Raw genomic sequence first — 20,529 nt, forward strand, 5'->3', positions numbered from 1 at the left:
TGTGTGATCCAAACGAAGAATAGCGGAAAAAATTGTGCGCTAATTCAAAACAACGCTATTCTCTCCACATCCACACACCCAAGATAACTAGAAAGTCAAAATTTAAATTTATGCTAGAATTACTTTTAGAGTTTTAGTAGATTAATAATATATCTAAGGTGCCACAGTTTAGGGGCAATAAGAAAATTTTAAGAAATTTTTGGTACCAGCTAAAGTATCATGTTTTAAAAATTAGAAGCTTTTGATTGAATAATGATACAAAATAAGTGCTTCTTATTTGCTATTTATTACGCTGTATCTCTTCTGTGAACTACACAGAAATATAAGACAAGTGTGTGTACTGGGCAGTGATAGCTTTTACTTAATTATGTTAATTAACAATAAACAAAAAAAAAACATTTGTTGATTACTATTTTATAACATTTCTTCTTCTGATTCCAACTAATCCCCTTCTTGGTTTTGCTATATATATCTGGTTTCAAAAATATACGCATTTGGTCAACATATGAATAAATAAATAGAGGTTTGTTCAGAAGATGAGACGTCAACTTTGATCTCTGATTCCATCACACCATCAGGCATCAGCCTATCACAACTCCAATACTTCCCTTTTATTTATTGTTTGAAATACAGGGCCTAGCTACTCTGTTTTCTTAATTTTATATATTATTACAAAACCAAAAACTTCTCCTCTCCATTTATGCCTAACAACAGAAACAAGGGGCCGCAATCAAGTGGTCTAAATTGTACAGCATCAAAGTCAATGACTCAATCTGGATAACCTGATTTGAACTATGGATTAATCAACATAACTGGATAAATACAGTTTCACTAAAAATGGAGAAGAAGTGGGACACCTCGATAATAGCTTCCACACCACGGAGGATTCTTCTCTTGTATTGCCCGGTCAAGGGGCAGTTTCGTCATTTGATCTTTCACAACACCCGCGCGTTTTATATATGACCCCAAGTAACACAATCCCATTATTGAGTTGTAAAGCATCTCTTCTTCTCTCTGTCTCTCTCTCTCTCTCCCTCTCGTGCACACACACAACCGTACTCCAAAACGATTTGAGACAATGGCAACGAGGTCGAGCTGGAAGTCATTTTTCATGGGGTGCATGGGAGATTCTTCTCATCAGAGCTCGACTGAGAAAAAAAGGAAAAGTCAGCAGGATTCAAGCTCCCCCTGTTCAAGCAACTCCATTTCCGACATTCCATTTTCACCGCAAGACCTGTCTCTAACACTCGCCGGATCAAACCTTCACGAGTTCACCTTCGCCGAGATGAAAACCGTTACCCGCAACTTTTCCAATAGCAACTTCATAGGGTCAGGCGGGTTCGGACCTGTCTACAAAGGGTGCATACCCGATAAACTCAGACCCGGATTGGAGTCTCAACACGTGGCGGTTAAGTACCTTGATCAAGAAGGAACTCAAGGTCACCGGGAATGGATGGTGAGTGAGAATTTTCATGTCTTTGTTGCAAAATGTACCTGTACGGCTGTACCTGACCTGACCTGGCATCAATTTTAGACATATAACCCCACAGAAGGAAACATAAAAAGTGAAGAAATTCACTTGGTACCTGACCGGTATGGACTTGAGCTGAATGGTACCATAACCTGACATACAGTTATTCATTCAACCTTATGAATATTTTGGTTTATTAGCCTTTTTACCTCTGTTTTTCTATGTAATATATGTGACTAATTGGGGTTTCTTATAATTTTGTTTTGAAGGCTGAAGTTATATGTCTGGGTCAATATAGACATCCCAATTTGGTCAAATTAATTGGTTATTGCTGTGAGGAGCAGCACAGGATGCTGGTTTATGAATACATGCCACGTGGCAGCTTAGAAAATCATCTATTCAAGAGTAAGTTGAATTCATTTATTTTCTATAGTTTTGTTAATTTTGGGTTTAATTATGTCTGAATGCTAAATTAAATTTGTTTTGGATTACAGGTGTGATAGAAACCTTTTCATGGTCGCAAAGACTGAAGATTGCAGTAGAAACAGCCAAGGGACTTGCATTTCTCCATGATGCCGAGAAGCCGGTTATTTACCGTGATTTCAAGGCTTCAAATATACTTCTTGAATCGGTATGAATTGAAAATCACCATCTGAATTTCTTTAGTTATTAGTGTATACTCAATTATTTGGATGTTAATATTTCATCTAACTTTGAAAACAATGGAGTGTTGTTATAACTACTCTTATTTCCTTCTAGCATACTTTTTAGCCTTCACCTAATATGAGTTAATAAGCTTGACTTTTGGTCAGACTTAGCAACTTCTAGAATAAAATTAGACTCACATAGAAAAGTAGCAATAATAGATACTAAAATGAAAAATCACAATTTGGCTAAACTTTATTGCTTCAATTTACAGGATTACACTGCTAAGCTTTCAGACTTTGGTTTGGCAAAAGATGGTCCACAGGGTGATGCTACACATGTCACGACACGTGTTATGGGAACACACGGCTATGCTGCTCCTGAGTACATCATGACTGGTATGCAAATTTACCTACAAACATTCCCTTTTTCTGTTGAGTATACTCTTAGTTGAGACCTGTAACTTATTTATTCCTATATTATTTTCAGGACATCTCACAGCTAAAAGTGATGTATACAGCTTTGGAGTGGTTCTCTTGGAGCTGTTAACGGGTAGACGTTGCGTAGACAGGAACCGGCGCACCCGCGAACAAAACTTGGTTGATTGGGCGAGACCTTATTTGAAGAAGCCCGACAAGTTTCACAAAATCATGGATCCAAAACTAGAGGGTAGTTACTCCACAAAGGCCGCACAAAAGGCAGCCTTAGTGGCATACCTGTGCTTGAGTAGCATCCCGAAACCGAGACCCCAGATGAAAGAGGTGGTCGATGCGTTGGAACCTCTTTTACAGATAAAAGATTTACCTATGGGAACATTTGTTTTTACAGCACCTGATGTGGATGAAGATTGTGATAAAATGAAGGGCGAGGATGGAAACTTGGTTGCCGAAGAGGATCAAGAGAGAACAAGTGACAGTGATAGCAGAAGAAGAAGAAGAAGGCATGCGCTCTCGGCAGTACATGCTGAAGGTGGTCTTCATAGAGAAGCAAAGGATTTGAGTAAGGATTCTCTGAGACCACATCATCATGGAGCGAGACAGCATCGCTATAGGGAAAGAGAGTCGTCAATATAAGAAGAAATACAAAGTTTAAGTGTACATAGAGGATACATTGCTCCATCTCACAAAGAAAATTTTGTTTAATTTGTTTTCAATTGTTGTAGTTTTGTTCATTCTGTTTAGTCTTTTGTTCATTTGTAAAAAAAAAAAAAAGGAAAGGTTCTTAGTAGTAGAATTGTCTGTCTTGTATCAGCTCTCTTTATATTTTGTAAGAAAGCAAGAAACAAGCAGTTAATCTTTTCTATAATCTACACATTGTTTGAACTTTGGATTAGCCAACTGGTCATCCATATAGATTATTACTTACCGAAATTTTTATTAATAGAAAATTAATTAAATAAATATCCATAATGAAGAACAAAATTGAGTTTTTTCGAGATATAAAAAAACATGATAGTTTATAATGTTCTCTGGATGTTATAGATTATCACGACTAGATTAGTCACAAATTAATTACATGAACCGCCAATAAAAAAAAAAGAGTTCCCTGGCCGTGATACTCTATCACGGCCAGAGATGCGCATGGAAATGATTTTCAAACTAAAGTTCATAGCCTTTGTATTATGTAGGATGCACCAGGTGTACTAGTAAATGCACACACTTGTATCTTTGGGACGTTATAAACTATCATGTTTTAACACAAATTCGTTCTCCATTATCGATATTTATTTAATTAATTTCTTATTAATAAAAATTTCGGTTATTTAAGGATGCCAGATTTGATGCGGTTGTGGTATCACAAGAAAGTGGTAGTGCGTGATACAAACCATGAACTACTCGTATTGTATCGAGTTTCTATGCAGGACGAAAAATCTAATTTGGGACAATGCAAAAAAAAAAAAAATTAAAATAAGGGTAAGTTTCATGCATTGAATTTCAATGAATTGAACCGATGCATTTTATGGCAGACCAGAAACCATCACCAGACCACTCAGGCCTGTCTGGTAGACTTGTCCTCTATTTCAAAAGTCTTGCCTGTCTGGTAGACTTGTACAGAGATACTGATTGGATTGAAAAATTATACACATATTTATTGAACAATTGTAAGGTTTCTTCCTTATTATAGTGGTTGACTAGCAATGAGGTTTTCATACACTGTATCATTCAAGATAAGGCCTATAGTCACATAGGAGGAAGTTTGAATTGGTGCCTAACTGCTCCCAAGTTATACTGGTCAAGTCAACTTGATAGTATATACTGAATACAGTGAATAGAAAAAGTAAGATAATATGGTATTTTAACATCTTGTGTGATTTCTGAATAATTTTCACACTCTTAATTCAACCAGAGGCCGAGAGGAGTAGTGGTTTTTTGCATATAGTGTGCTGCTGGTACGGATTGTTTTAAAGACAGCGATACCTGGGCAGCTAATATCCAAATCATGTTAGAATTAAGGAAACCATTTGAGGAGGATGAAACAGCAAGGTAGCTAATGGTGTTTAGAATAATTATAGTAAAATTTTAAATAGTCAGAGACATTTGAATAATATAAAAATTGACTATAATTTCATTTCATCTTTATAATTGAGACACGTTAAATTAATAAAAGAAATTGAGACTTATTTTTATATATTTTATTTAATTAATGCATCAAAATACAATAAGTATCACAAATAATCTATTTTCACAATTTACACAATCCCTCCTTTAGAATCGTGACATAAATCCAGTAAAAATTGTTGAGAGTCAATCCCTCTAGTGCAAAATTATCGGTAAATTCTCGTCTTTTCCTTCAGCTCTGGTGCATGGAAGTTGAGACATTTGGAACTCTTAGACGTCGAGGAAAACCCGACAAAGTAAGAATTTTGCTTTATTCTCTTTCTGATTCTTTCTTCTCTACCTCATAAATTTTCTGTGTTGCATCGATCCCTTTATAAATTTTCTGTCTACACAGCCTGTTCCTTTTTGTTTAATTTGTTTTCGATTGTTGTAACGTTGTTCATTATGTTTAGTCTTTTGTTCATTTGTAAAAAAAAAAAAAAAGTTCTTAGTAGTTTTGTTTGGAATTGTCTGTCTTGCAACATGTTTACAGAAAGTATAAAATTTTTAGCTGAATTGAACTGCCGATGCATTTTACGGCAAACCAGAAACCATTACCAGACAACTCAGGCCCGATACTGTAGCTTGCCTCTAATAGCATCGATAAAAGTCTTGTCTGACTGGTAGACTGGTACTAAGATACTGATTGAATTGAAAACTTGTGTACATATATATATTTCCTGATTAATTGTGAGATTGCTTATTATAGTGGTTGGCTACCAGTGAGGTCCTGATACACTGTGTCATTCAAGATAAGGCCTAAAGACACATAGGAGGTAGTTTGCTTTGGTGCCTAACTGGTCCCAGTTATGCTGGTCAAGTCAACTAATAGTATATACTGAATACAGTAAATAGCAATATAAGATATTTGTAACTGGTCCCCAGCTACTTGTCTGTGAAAGTGGAAAGTGGAAATTGGAAATTTCTATATATCTCAATTGATAGTTTTGTACAAATATATAGAGAAAAGAAAAACCTAAAAAGAAAAATCTAAAACAGGAAACATATATATCACAGCTATCACCTAATTACAACTATGCTCTAATTACTATGATTTCTTTCCTTTAACACTCCTCCTCAAGTTGGAGCATATATATCTAACATGCCCAACTTGTTACATATACTATCAATATGTGCTTTTCAAAGTGACTTGGTTAAAATATTTGCAAGCTGAAGATCTGTTCGAACATGACTTAGCTGGATGTATGGAGGGTGCGAAGTTGTGCCTCTGACAAAATCCCGAATAAGGTTACAATCTACCTCGATGTGTTTGGTCGCTCATGAAAGACCTGATTCTTGGCAATGTGCATCGCTGCTTAGTTGTCACAGTGTAGTGTCATCAAACCATCGTGGTGAACACCTAGTTATGCTGGTCAAGTCAACTAATAGTATATACTGAATACAGTAAATAGCAATATAAGATAATTGTAACTGGTCCCCAGCTACTTGTCTGCATAAAGTGCGCCGCTGGTACGGATTGTTTTTAAGATAGCAAATTCTGGTAACGACTTATCCGAATCATGTTAGAATTAAGGAAACCGTATTGAAATCAATCTGTTTCAAAATGTATCTTTTATAATTTGTTCTTTTTTATGGCTGATCGGAATGGATTCTTCACTTTCTGAGGTTGCCCTGCTCGGAAGGGAGGAAGACATGGAAGAACAATAATGTTGCCGTGATTTGAGGAGGGTGAAACCATATCTGCAAATTGTAACTTTTTAATTGTAATTATTTAGAATAAATAGGAGATAAGCAGAGTAGCTAATGTTGTTTAAGCTAATTAGATAGCTAGTGGAGAAATATTAAAATTTTAATTATTCGAAGAAAAAATTAAATGACTATATAATTTCATTTCATCTTATTTATTTTATGCTTCAAAATATCACAAATAATCTATTTTCGCAATTTAGACGACCCCTCCTTTAAAATCATATACAAATCCAGAAAAAAAAAGCATCAAGATTTGATATGTCTAATGCAAAATTACCAGTAAATTATTGTCTTTCAGTTCGGGTGCACGGAAGTTGATACGGTTGCAACTCTTAGACATCAAGGAGCGTGCAACAGAGTAAGAATTTTGCTTTTCTCCTCGTACTGATTCTTTGATTACCTAATAAATTTTCTGCTTGTAAGTTGTTTACTAACTCAAAACCCCAAATGAAATATATGGATGACAGACAGAAACAGTAAATTTTAGTAAGAAATGAGAGTGTTTATAAATTCGTTGAACATGAATTATTTTCAGAAATTTTTCATTCCAATCATCAAAGTAATCATCTGCAATGAAATCATTTTTATTGAAATCATTTGAATTCTGGAAAATATTCATTTCAACCAAGGAATTACTCAATGATAGTCTTTCTAGTTTGCTTAATTGCTTGCTTTTATCATTTTATCATTTTATCATAACTAGCATGGGCTGTGATCTATGCAAAATAATAATTATACAGAAAAGGCTCCATGGGCCCAAAAATAAAACCCAGAAAAACCATCAAAGCCCTTAATCTATACATCCAAAGCCCATAGGAAATTCTACCTCCCTATGCAAATTATTATAGCCCAGAACCACACCAGCAGGTCGAGTACCAAGATTGATGCAACACAAATTAATAAACCCTAAACCAAGCTTTCCTTAAGTTGGATTAAACCTAGCTTCCAGGCTTCCAGCAAACAAAAAGGTGATGAATCAAGTGATGTATGACTTCCTAAATAAAAGGAGGTCATGAGTGACATCTCATGTGACAGTAACAGGCTGACCATGCTAGGTTTAATTCAACTGCACTTATGCCACATTAGGGTTATTATACCACTCGTGTGACCTGAACCTTTTTTTTATTAGGCTGGAAAGCTCCAATATCCATCTCACTTCCATGAAATTTAATGGTACACTGCCAAGTCTGTTAATTAATTGTTCTATTTTTCATCAAAAAAAAAAAAAATAGTTGTTCATTTACAATAAATTTAATAATTTAATTTAATTTTTTTTTTTTGAGAAAAGGTAACGTCATCTGAGCTACAGTCCTCCGAAAATCTCCGTGTATAAAAGCCTTCCCTTTTTAACTTAGTTCTGACGCGCTTTCTACTGCCACAACTGCCATAATTTCAAGTACAATATGTATGTTCACAGGATAATATGTGAATATTTACAGGATAATATGTGTATGTTCACAGAATAATATGTGTATGTTCACATAAGGTGGTCCCCACAGCTGTCACGCGTTTTCAATAGCTTTCACGCATTTTCATTTGGGACCACGTGGTTTCATCTGCAAAACATCCATTAAACCTGTTTATAGGATTGTTTTCATAGTATTACAGGATCTAATAAACTTGTTTATAGGATTAGTATAACAAGTCCGGAGATTTTCGGAAGACTGAGGGCCAGAGACTATTAGCTGCTGCTTTTTTTTTTTTTGGAGGGGTTGAAGTATCTGAACTCCGTTTCAGGGATTCAACTATTTAGCTTGACAATATGGACGGCCAACAAAAATAATTTTTGATTCTAAAATTAGACATCAAATACATAATTTATATGGACCATGCATGTGTCATTTCTTTATAAAATCATGTGATTTGACGAATATTTAGCAGTTCAAAATTAATAATATCCGTCTTTATAATTTTACTTTTAATAATTATTCTATAGGTAACATTTACAGAATATATTCTTATCTATATTCTTATCCATTATGTTAACGGTTTTTCTATTTTTACCCGTATCTGATAATGATTTGTTTTTTTATTTATATCTGTCTTCTTAAATATAATAGAAGTTGGGTGGACGAATAAATTGATGTCATCGGCACTTTTAAGGAGAAGAATTAGTCGATATTGTGCGACCATGCTAATGGGCAAAATGAGGTGGACAAACAGAGGAGGTTAACGACTCAATGTGAAACCTTAATCTCCGCACTTTTCTTCTGTCTCGATCTGCGCACTTTTCTTTTGTTTTTTGAAAAATTGATTTGCGTGCTGCACTTAATCTCCGCTCTCTCTCTCTTTCTCTCTCTCCGCTGTCTCTCTCTATCTCTCTTCGCTCCCTCTCTCTTTCTGTCCATCTCTTTTATTTTATTTTCTTTTATTTTTTTTCCTCTCAATCTCAATCTATTCTCTTTTCTTTTTTTCTTTTTTTCATTTTTTCTGTTTTCTCAAATTCTCCCATACTTGAGTGTATTTATTAAAATAAATTTCAAAGTCCTGTTAGATCTAATAAAACTCAGACTTTGATTGATTAATTTTGTATTTGGTTAATACTTGCTAAAGTTTGGGGTGATCTATTGTAAAGCTTTACATGGTGATTTTGTAAAATTGATTCAGAGTTTTTTCCTCTTCAATGGTCTTAGAATTTTTTGGTTATTTCGATTTAACCGAATAAACCGAAAATTATTCCGGTTTGGTTTTTTTCGGTTTATTAATTTAATTCGGTTGGTTCGGTTATGTTTTTGAAAGCCGAACAAAACTTTGGTTGGACTATTTTTGTTCGGTTTTAACCGAACTGAACTGAACCGATGAACACCCCTAAACATAGGCATTCACAGCATGCCACGTTACAACTTATAATATATCTTTATTCAGCTCTTTTTAATTAGGGCTCATATTAATTAACAATAAACAAAAGGATTATAGTTAAAAATGTGCGAATGATGACCATGATTTATATAATTTAATTGTCTTTATGCCACATAAGGATGATTCTACCGGTCATGAACTCAGAATATTCTGAGTTTGAAATAAAAAGATTATGGTTAAACATTAGTGATGGATGGCATATTCTGATATTCTACTGGATTTGATCAGCTGACCATTTTTATACAATTTAATTGTGTACCACTTAAGAATAATTCTACCAGTCATCGAGCTCAGAAAATTTTAATATTCTGAATATTCAAATTTCAGTGTCAGATTCCAAATTTATGATGGTACACTATCAAGGATTCTTAATTTCTTAAAGAAATTCAATATAATTGAAGTTTGTTTTTTGTTTTCTTTTTCTTATTTTTCTTTATGAAATATTTGACTCTAATTTTCATTATCTGAAACACAAAAGCAGATAGTAAAAAAAAATATATATAAATATTTATTTACTGTAATTAAACTGGTCTTCTAATTTATATATTTCATATATGAAGAGGGATTCACTTGTACTTTTTTTTGTGACACCGGATTACACTTTATATTTTCAAAGTCCAAACAGTCGATCCAACTTGTTCAACATGATGGATATATTAAAATGTGCTTGCACATCAAATTTTACATTTTTTGAATTTTTTTATTATTTATTCAGATGGATACAAAAATTCAAATAGTAAAATAGGACAAAAATGCAAACGATTTTGAAAAATACTTAATAAATAGTAAAAGAATTCAAAAAATTGTAAAATTTGATCTGCAAGCACATTCTAATATTAGGAGGGATCGGATGACACCCTTTTTTGGTGACATCGGATAACACTGTGCATTTTCAAAGTTTTTAAAGTCCAAATGGTCGATTCAAACCGTTCAACTTGATGAATATGTTAAAATGTGCTTGCAGATCAAATTTAATATTTTTTGGAATTTTTTTACTATTCATTAAGTATTTAACAAAATCGCTATATTCAGACCGTTGAATTTTTGTACCCATCTTAATAAATAGTAAAAAAATTCAAAAAAATGTAAAATTTGATCTGCAAGCACATTTTAACATATCTATCAAGTTGAACGGTTTGGATCAACCATTTGGACTTTGAAAATACACGGTGTCATCTGATGTCACCAAAAAAGGGTGTCATCCGATTCCTCCTCTTCTAATATATCCATTATGTTGAACATTTGGATGAACTGTTTGAACTTTAAAAATATAATGTGTACTCGGGTGTCAAAAAAAACGGTGTTAAGTAAATCGCTCCTTTTCATATATTGATGCTCTTTACCTCCATGATCTTTAGTTGTATTAACTGCTGACATTCAATTGATCCCAAACGGGGTCAGAGAGATCAAAGTGCTCTTTTGCCCAAAAAATATTTTTGAAAAAGACACCTTTTTGACAAAAATTTACCAAAAAAGAAATTACATCAGCTACCTAAATCCAAAAATGTAGGCACTAAACACCAGAAAAAGCTAGCAATGAACTGCGTTAATCAAACTAAAAATGCTACTTTTAAATCTACGCCACCTTAATTTATGACGATAATTTGTAAAGAAGTCCCTATATTATTTATAAGTTACAAATCAGCCCCTAACCCTCCGTTGTTGAAGAAATTAGAAGAAAAAGAAATACTCCATTAAAACTAACTGCATTAAAGTGACGATAAGAAAAAGAGATTGAGATGGCCAGATGGGCTTAGTAATCGACCAATTTCTGATATTTAGGGACACTGCAATTTATGTATATTTTTTTGATATATAAAAGGATGGAGGTCTAGCCTGTCAATCTTCATTTAATTGTAAATAAATAATTTTCTATTCGGATTTCGAACTCATGATCTCTGACATTAGAGAATATGTGATTTGCCACTAGACCAAAGACTAATTCTTACAATTCATGTATAATACATGGAATTTTTTTTTCAAATTACTTCTTCAAAGAAGAAAAGAGATTGAGAAATGAAAAATGTGCTGAGTCCACTTCTTGAAGGTTTACAAATGCGTTCAGCACCTAGTTTCTATCATAATGTATTAATTTGTTTGTTTAATTATGTTATGTTTTGTTTTGTTTCATACTTTATCAAAGATTATCTGTTTTTATAGCATACAAAAAATCTTAGCATAAAATACTTATTTTTTTTTAACAAAATTGAACCGATGAATCAAATTAAAGCATAGTGTTACTGGTTTATCTTTTTTTTTTTTCTATATGACAGCAGAGAGAAAATGACTTAGTTGGAAATTTGAAACAAAAGAAAATGGCAGTTAATGTTGTTTTTTTTATACATTTGAACTGCGTATTTCCTCAAATGTGTGTGTGTGAGAGAAGTGGCTAGCAGTCCAATATAAGATTGAAATAAATTAAATCAAGTAGCACAAGAATGAGTTAAAACACACCATAAGAGGAAAAAAAGAAAAGAAAAAGAGAGAGGCTAATGTCAAAGTCAAACTATAATAAATAGACAAAATAAAATGAGTATACAAAAGCTAGTATATTTTAAAATATTTTCTCTAATTTAAAGAAGAATAATGTTTATTTGTTAGTGCTGCTTTGAAAAATGAATAGAACAATGTTTTTAAATGTATTTTTGTTCATACATGCAGAAGATCACTGAATACTGCATATGCGAATTTTAATGTGAATTTATATTACGAATTTAAAAATAAAGAACATGCAATGAGCAACAGCCTGCCGCATCCCACTTAACAAATTAGAATTCTCACAACCCAGCATTTAAGATTCATAACCCTCACATTCCATTCATAAAAGTATTTTAGTGGAATTTATAATTCATACAATAGCTTTTTTTCATACAATTACATAACCATTTTCAATTTTCAAATTTGAGCAGCCCATCCATACTTTGAGTTCTCAAATTCATACATCAACTCATTCATACAACATCCCAACAATAGTTTCAGTGTAGCTCAACACCCCCAACAACAATCCGGTTTGTACTCTCTTATTTAGTCCTAACATTTCAAAACAGTTCAATCAAAGCACTGGAGCGTATATAAAAACAAGTCGGGGAGGCGTTGGAGCACTTATCTGGACGGACCCAACACTCGGATAATGGGTTATGGATATTTTTTGAATCTGGTAACGAATTATGGATATTTTAGAATCTGATTTTAGCATGGACTAAATAGTGTATTTATACTCGGGCGGGTACGGGTACCCCGGGTATACCCGGGACGGGTACGGGTACGGGTATACTCGGGTACAAGGGTATACGGGTACGGGTATGGCGGGTATAATTTTCAAAAACCATACCCTACCCGTCCTATACCCTTACCCGTGTACCCTTGACGGGTAAGGCGGGTACGGGTATTTTTTTTTTTTTGCTGTTTTTGTTGGTTTTTTTTTTGCTGGTTTTTTTGTTGGTTTTTTTTTTGTTTTTTTTTTTTTGCTATTTTTTTTTTCTGATTTTTTTGTTTTTGTTTTTTTTTAGTTTTTTTCTATTTTTTTCTGGTTTTTTTTTATGGTTTGGGGGGGGGGGGGGGGGAGGAAATTCAGATTTTTTGAATTTTGAAATGGATGAACAGTACTCGGGTATACGGGTACTCGGGTACTCGGGTACGGGTAAACTCGGGTAGGGTATGGTCGGATATTGGTCCAAAATAACGGGTCCGGTCCGGTTTTTGCCCGTACCCGCGTACCTGAGTACCCGACCCATACCCGGGCTCGGGCATGGGTACCCCGGGCGGCGGGTACGGGCGGGTATACCCGACCCGGGTTTTTGCCAACCTCTAGGACTAAATATGCAATATGCATGGATATTTTTAATGTGGCCACATTTAAAAAACACTGTATAAGAGCAATGTTTTCAAGTGCAGTTTTCATGCGATATGCAAAAGGCCACCGCATATGGAGATTTTTATGTAGACTTGTATATATGTGTGTGTGATTTTATCGTAATGCAATTAAATAAAATAAGTAATAAATAATGAAAGTTTGTAATATATACCATTGTCAGTCTTTTTTCATCAATAATCCAATATTTTTTGAAAAAACACTCTTTTATCAACAATATTTTGGTAATAAAATAACGAATCCTTAGATCCAAGCCCACTCGGGCTTCTACTCTGAAGAGGCACAAATCGCTACCAATACTGTCAGAGAAGCTAATCAAAACACCCGTGCGACCGCCATCACCACTTTTGCCTTAGAAGCTGTTCGTCAAGCTGCAGGACCTGTGGCCACCACTGCTGATGCCATAAGAGCCGGCGGCAACCCAATCTGAAGTTGCCCTATCTGCTGGTCACAGAAATATGGCTCTAAAAGAGCCAGATGAAGATAAGAAAAATGAATTGCATGAAGGCTAGTGGACGTTTTGTTTTGCCTCATCCTTTGTTAATATAGTAATAACCTTTGCTGAGAAGGTAATAATGATCAGTTGCATGACCAATACAATTATTGAAAAACAATACATATAAGGGATAAGACCAATACATTTTCGTAGTGTTCAAATTAATTTCAATTAATTACAACATATGTGGGCTGATATGCGATATAAATATATATTGAATAATAGACTGTCAAAATTAGACCCGTTATGAAGTGATCAAATTAAGAATTATTTATCAGGTTTAATATGTGTCATGAGAAGTGGGCCTTTAATGTGTAGAATGCGTATTAATAACTTTATGATTTAGTGATGGTCTAAATTATATAAAGTTTGGTAATAATACAATTATGTTATTGGTCTTTGGGGAACACAATCAAATAAGGCAATATTCTGTAAATAAGGAAATAGCCAATAAGGCAAGTTCTGAATTCATACCCACTAAGGATCCAATAAGATTAATTGATTAATTAATTAATTAATTAATTAAATAAAAAAGGCGTCTATTCATTTGATAAATGAAAGGGCCTATTTAATATACGGCTAATAAAAGGGGTCTATATCCTCTTTGACAACAGTCACGGCTCTAGATAGCAGTGAAGAGTGAAGTGTCATAAAATCAACTGCACTAGATAGCAGTGCACTAGATGTGACCATCAGACCATCTTTCTGATTATTATAAAATATTTATATTATTCTAAAAACAAAAAGATTCCGCGTGCAGATCACGTGATTTGAGTCCATAAAAGGGACCCCCGCCCCCCCATCTCTCTCCTCAGCAATCCTCTCCTCTCTCTCAATAGAACTGATCGAACAGCAACCATGGCATACAAGCGCAACAAAGAACCTCTCATCCCCTCGTATCCCAATTTCAACTCAGACAACTTCTTCCCCTCTATTCTCGCTCTCTCCACCTCCGTCGGTGCTTTTTTTCTCTTTGAAACCCTCTTATCTTACTCCACAAAAAACCCTCAAAACTCAGCCACCAACCTGTTAATTCAACTCCTCCTCTATAGTCTAGTTCCGATCACCTTCTTCTTAGGCATGGGACTGGTATTCCTCAGAGCAGTCGTACCCGCCAACTCTCCACGTGGCGAAATCTATGCCGTTCGAATCAATCACTTGACGAAATTTACGGTGGTGATGGCTCTGGCGAGTCTCCTTGCGGGGATGACAATCGGAGTTTATGTTGGGTGGCCAGATGCGGTCGAATCTTGGTGGGTCGGATGGTAGCGATTCAGCAATTCGACCCGGATATAGATCTAACATTTGATTTTGAAGTCAGGGATGCGTACCTTGTGTATCTTCAATAATTTGTGTGCATTTTCTGTGAATGAAAACAGAGGGGTTTCGATTCAGTAAGGTTAACGGGTTAGATAAGATTAATCAATTTGATAGTGGAGATCGTTGATTAAGCTTTCAAATACATTAATGGAACGGATGAGCTGGGTATCCAAATCCCCTCCTTTTTCATTCTATAACTTAGTGATTTTTTTTATGTCAGGGAGGGTTTAGGTCTCTTTTCTCTTTGTATAGTTTCGGTGTAAATAGAGTCAAGTACTTGAAGTTATATTTTCGTTGTTTTCCTGTAAATTGATCCCTTTTTGTATAATAAATTTATAAACTATGTATGTATAAGTGTATATCAATTTATTGACAGTTTTGTTGGTTTTACAGGAAACGAGGCAATAAGTATTAAAAGAGGAAAGTTTGACAAATTAATCTTCTTTTGAAAAGTACAAACAAAATATTCTTTTCTGTACTTTTTTGACAAAATATTCTTGTGGGACCCAAGATAGACTGTCAGTTACTCTCGTTTCTCTCCCTCTCATTTACTTCCAACTATTTTAGTTTGTACCCTCACCAAAATTTTATCTGTGGCTGGAAACGTATATGGAATTACTGAGTTATTAATCTTTTACATTTATTACCTTGTTTAACAATTAGTTTTCTTTTACTATTACAAAAAATAGTTAGAAATCAAAGTTAGAAGTAAATAAGAGGAAGAGAAATGAAAGTAAATGAGAGTACATATTGGTCCCACAAGAACATTTTGTCAAAAAAAAAAAAAAAAAGTTAGAGAAGGGATTTGGTCATAATCTAACAAATTGAACGGCTGAGAACATTTTGTCATAATTCATAAATTTCCAAAAGAATATTATTTTGTCAAATTTTCCTATTAAAAGGGATATTTATGAATTATGATTAATTGATGCTTTTCAAGTGCGTGATTGATAGCCTTTTGATTTGTTAGATATAATTAGTTGTTACTGATTTTGGTATTATGGTACCTTTGTACCTTTTGCTGTTTAATGATTTTTGACGTAAATTTGATTTCGACAAGGGAAATAATTAATTACTGAATCACAGCTCACATGTCACATCCAGCTCCTTTGCTAGTCACAAATGACAATGACGGGAGCTAATTGAAAAATTAGATGAGTCTACCCAATTGCTAATTGCTTGTTTGGCAAGTTTTGTAATTTCGAAGTTTAAATGCTCAATATAAAGTGCTCAACGCTTTTTATATTAAAATATACTTGAAAACTAAATTTTATATATTTTTAAAAAAAATTACTATTCTTTAAAAAAAATTAAAAAATAAAGCCATTTAACTTTTTTTCGCACCTGCTATTCTTTGTAGAATTTTATGCAATAAAAATATATGACTAATCTTTAATACTGGAGGAATATCTCTATTTTTTATTTTTTAATAATAATAATTCTAGAATTTATATGTAAATATAAAACTATTATATGTGATCAATATTATTTTCTCTGCTAGCACATTAAAAGTTATCACTCTGCGATTTAGATTTATATGGATTAATAAGTTAAAAATTTAACGTCCAAAATTTATCTACAGCAGTATATTTTTGCATTTTTTTAAAGTTAGATGGCTTACTCCTCTAACCATGGCCGGTCCTGACCATGGGCAGCCAGGGCGACTGCCCCGGGCCCCAAGATCCAAGGGGCCCCAAAAATGAAAATGTTTGTGTATATAAAAAAAATTAATTTGTATATATTAAAAATAAATAAAATATTAAGGCCCAAATTTTGTATGTATATATTGATAATATTTTTTTTTGCAAGCTTTTGATATTTATGAAAAAGAATCAAAATATTGTGTTCTTTTACGTTTGTATAAAAAAATGATATATATCATATTAACAAAAATATATTGAGATTTAAATTTTAAATGTTAAATTAGTTTAATTTTAAATATGAAAGCACGACGAAAACAAAGTCATTTAAACCTCCTCTCCTCTATTTAATAAAAATAAAAGAAAGTAGAGAGAATCTTTGCTACATGGCGCTTATTGATGCTAATGATGATAGGAATAGGATCACCTGTTTTGACCTTTGCATATTTGCAGCGCTAGCGCAATATAATATTAAATTGCTGTGGACCCCGCCGACTAAACTATAAACGTACGAGTCCACCGAACAGGGCCTTGATTGCTTCCTTCCTTTTCTTTCTTTTTTCTCCTCTTTTTTTCTCTCTCTCCTTTCTACTTATCTAGCATTTGACTATTTGACTATTTATGGATTAGCTTTCAGAATACCGAAAGATAATTAAATTGAATTATTTTGTCTAATAAGAGAGGTGACAATGCTTCAAATATTGACAGCATGCTTGGTAGATTAAATGCTTCAAATAATTTGTGATGCTCGAGACTACAAACCCCTTTAAAAAATAAATATTGTACGACAACGACAATACTTCAAAACAATTTGATATTTTTTTAAGGAGGGATTTAGAATCTTAGATACGGTGTTTGCAGCTTTCATTTTAAAAAGCATGTTTGAGATGAAAAAAATTATCAACTATATGGTTCCATTATATTATCAGAATTTTTTTTTTTTTACAATGTTATTAGAACCTTTTTCAATTGTTATAACATGCCAAAAAATTATTTTGAAAACTTTTGAAAATTTATTATGAACCTTCTTCAATTGTTTTTATCGAGAATTACGTTGTATTTTGAAAACTTTACAATACAACAAATTGACCTTAATAATAACTATTAGCTTGGCCACTGTAGTACATTATAATTTAGTGCGAAATGTTCTCCATTTTCTTAACTTTTCATTCATTTTTATTGACTCGAAACTCTAACTTGAGCTTAAAATCATTAAGTTAAGCTATTATATATATCTGCATGAAAAAGGAAGAGTTCTTTGTCAATTGTTTTAGAGGAGGGTTCAAATGCACCCAAATTTTTGTGCATCCAAATGCACCATATCCTTTTTCTTCATTTTCAAAGTCCAAATAGTCAATCCGAACCATTAGATGCGATCTACATATTAATATGTGCTTGGAGACCAAATTTTACATTTTTTGAAATTTGTTTACTATTTATTAAGCCACTTTGAAAATCGCTGATCCAATGGTCCAGAAAATGTAAAATCAGCGATTTTCAAAGTGGCTTAATAAATAGTAAAAAAATTCAAAAAAATATAAAATTTGATCTCCAAGCACATCTTAATATATAGATCACATCTAACGGTTCGGATTGATTATTCAGACTTTGAAAACTAAGAAAAATGATTTGAAAGATATAGTGCATTTGGGTGAACAAAAATTTGGGTGCATTTGAACCCTCTCATTGTTTTATTATCTTGCTAACTTAATCAGATTTAGGAATGATCAAACTGAGATGTGACAACTTGATTGGTCCCTTGTCTTTTTTTTTTGTTTATGATTTCATGACGCTGGTAATGAATTAACAATTCTGAGTAATTATTGGAGAAACTCATTGATGGAGTCGTTCTGGAGATGTTTATTATTGATACTTTGATTTAATGAAAAGTAATTTTTTTTTGTATATTTTACTATAACTATAATTGGGTGTGTACAACACTTGTCCAGCGGCCATTTTTATTAATATCCTTAAAAAATATTAATTTTAAAAATAACTCTACATTGAATTTTTTTATTAAAAATGCCCCAATCGTCAGGCTCACGGGCGGCCCAAAACACAAGCGGAGCACCCGTGACTGGGGCGCCCCATGGTCCATTTTTTTTTTAGAGAGATCTTAGTATTTTGATTTGAATAATTTTGTGAAAAAAAAGTTTTCTTATTTAGAGTGTATGCCAAAAAATAAAATATCTGATATATTTACGAAGTGATGTCGTAAATTTTTATAACTTTGATTTTTTTTTTTTTGGTAAACTTTGATTTTATTTGTTAGTTGGATATCACATGTCTAAATATAACACTAATTAAGGACTTGGCATTTATTATGGTTTTTATAATATATGTATAATACACACATACACACATACACACATACACACATACACACATACATATACATATACATACACATATACTAGTATTTTGATTTAAATAATTTTGTGAAGAAAAAGTTTTCTTGTTTAGAGTGTATGCCAAAAAAATAAAACATTTGGATATATTTATGAAGTGATGTCGTAATAATTTTTTTTTTACGAAATTGATTTTCAGTGGTTCGTATAAAAGTTATACAGATTCAATTAATTTTATGTATAAATATTTTCTTATAATTTTGAACGAAAATTTTAACTGAGAATGTTTATTTTTTATTATGTATGCACATATATGTTGATGAATGTCATTTGGAGATGCAATATGTTGGAGATCTTTAATCAAGAGACATCATGTCATGGATCACATGCATACTCTTTTTTTGATATATTGAATCTAATACGCCTTAGTTTGTATGAAATTTCGGTCCAAACTAGATCATAACCAAGCATTTTGGCAATTTGAGCCCAACTTTGGGCCAAAGCTTGATCATGTGGTTACTAAGTGGTAATGATATAACTTTTATACAAACATTGTATTGGATCCTGAGGAGTATATGTTATGTTTTATTACATGAGATTGCATGTACAAAAGGCTTTGTATATATATATGTTGCATGAATTGTAATATTCTATCTTTTTTTGTTACTAACTAATATCAAATTATAATTGTAGTATGGACCAAAGAAAAAGTGTATGTATATGTGTATATGTGTATATGTATACTAATATAGTATGTGTATATATGTAGCTTTGTATATGTATATGTCTGTGTACATGTACATGTATATGTCTGTGTATATGTGTATGTATATGTATATGTATATGTGTATATGTGTATATGTGTATGTGTATGTATATGTATATGTATATGTATATGTATATGTATATGTATATGTGTGTGTGTGTGTGTGTGTATGTATGTGTATATGTGTATATTATACATATATTATAAAAACCTTAATAAATGCCAAGTCCTTATTAGTATTATATTTAGACTTGTGATATCCAACTGATAAATAAAATCAAAGTTCACAAAAAAAAAAAAAATCAAAGTTATAAAAATTTACGACATCACTTCGTAAATATATAAAATATTTTATTTTTTGGCATACACTCTAAATAAGAAATTTTTTTTTTTTCACAAAATTATTCAAATCAAAATACTAAGATCTCTAAAAAAAAAAAAAAATGGACCATGGGGCGCTCCGCTTGTGTTTTGGGCTGCCCGTGGACATGGCGGTTGGGGCATTTTTAATAAAAAATTCAATGTAGGATTATTTTTAAAATTAATTTTTTTTAATGATATTAATAAAAATGGCCGCTTGTCCAGCTATTCCTGAGTTTGACAGGATTCAACCCAAATTGTTATCATTAGAGCTTCTTATCCTTTGAAAACTGAATATATACATGGATTGCAACTGTAAGAGATAATTGATATCCACACACACACACACACACACATATATATATATTTTTGACGAGGTGCTTGGAAGATGACTACTTCTAGACCCCATAACAGAAACTAGATGTTATTTCACAAAATAAGTATCT

The 20,529-nt window shown here is 32.8% G+C and overlaps 1 protein-coding gene across 1 annotated transcript; it reads left to right on the forward strand.

Annotated features, from left to right (window-relative positions):
• Window positions 1-940: 940 nt before the first annotated feature.
• LOC144553384 (serine/threonine-protein kinase RIPK-like) lies at window positions 941-3,423 on the forward strand. Its single transcript, XM_078301523.1, has 5 exons — window positions 941-1,456; window positions 1,741-1,876; window positions 1,966-2,102; window positions 2,391-2,514; window positions 2,606-3,423. Exons 1-5 carry the CDS (start codon window positions 1,079-1,081, stop codon window positions 3,187-3,189), a joined length of 1,359 nt encoding a protein of 452 aa, XP_078157649.1. The 5' UTR covers window positions 941-1,078; the 3' UTR covers window positions 3,190-3,423.
• The last annotated feature ends 17,106 nt before the right edge of the window (window positions 3,424-20,529 follow it).

The sequence above is a fragment of the Carex rostrata genome, chromosome 4 (genome assembly GCF_964058835.1).
Source record: "Carex rostrata chromosome 4, lpCarRost1.2, whole genome shotgun sequence".
In the NCBI taxonomy this organism is placed as follows: domain Eukaryota; kingdom Viridiplantae; phylum Streptophyta; class Magnoliopsida; order Poales; family Cyperaceae; genus Carex; species Carex rostrata.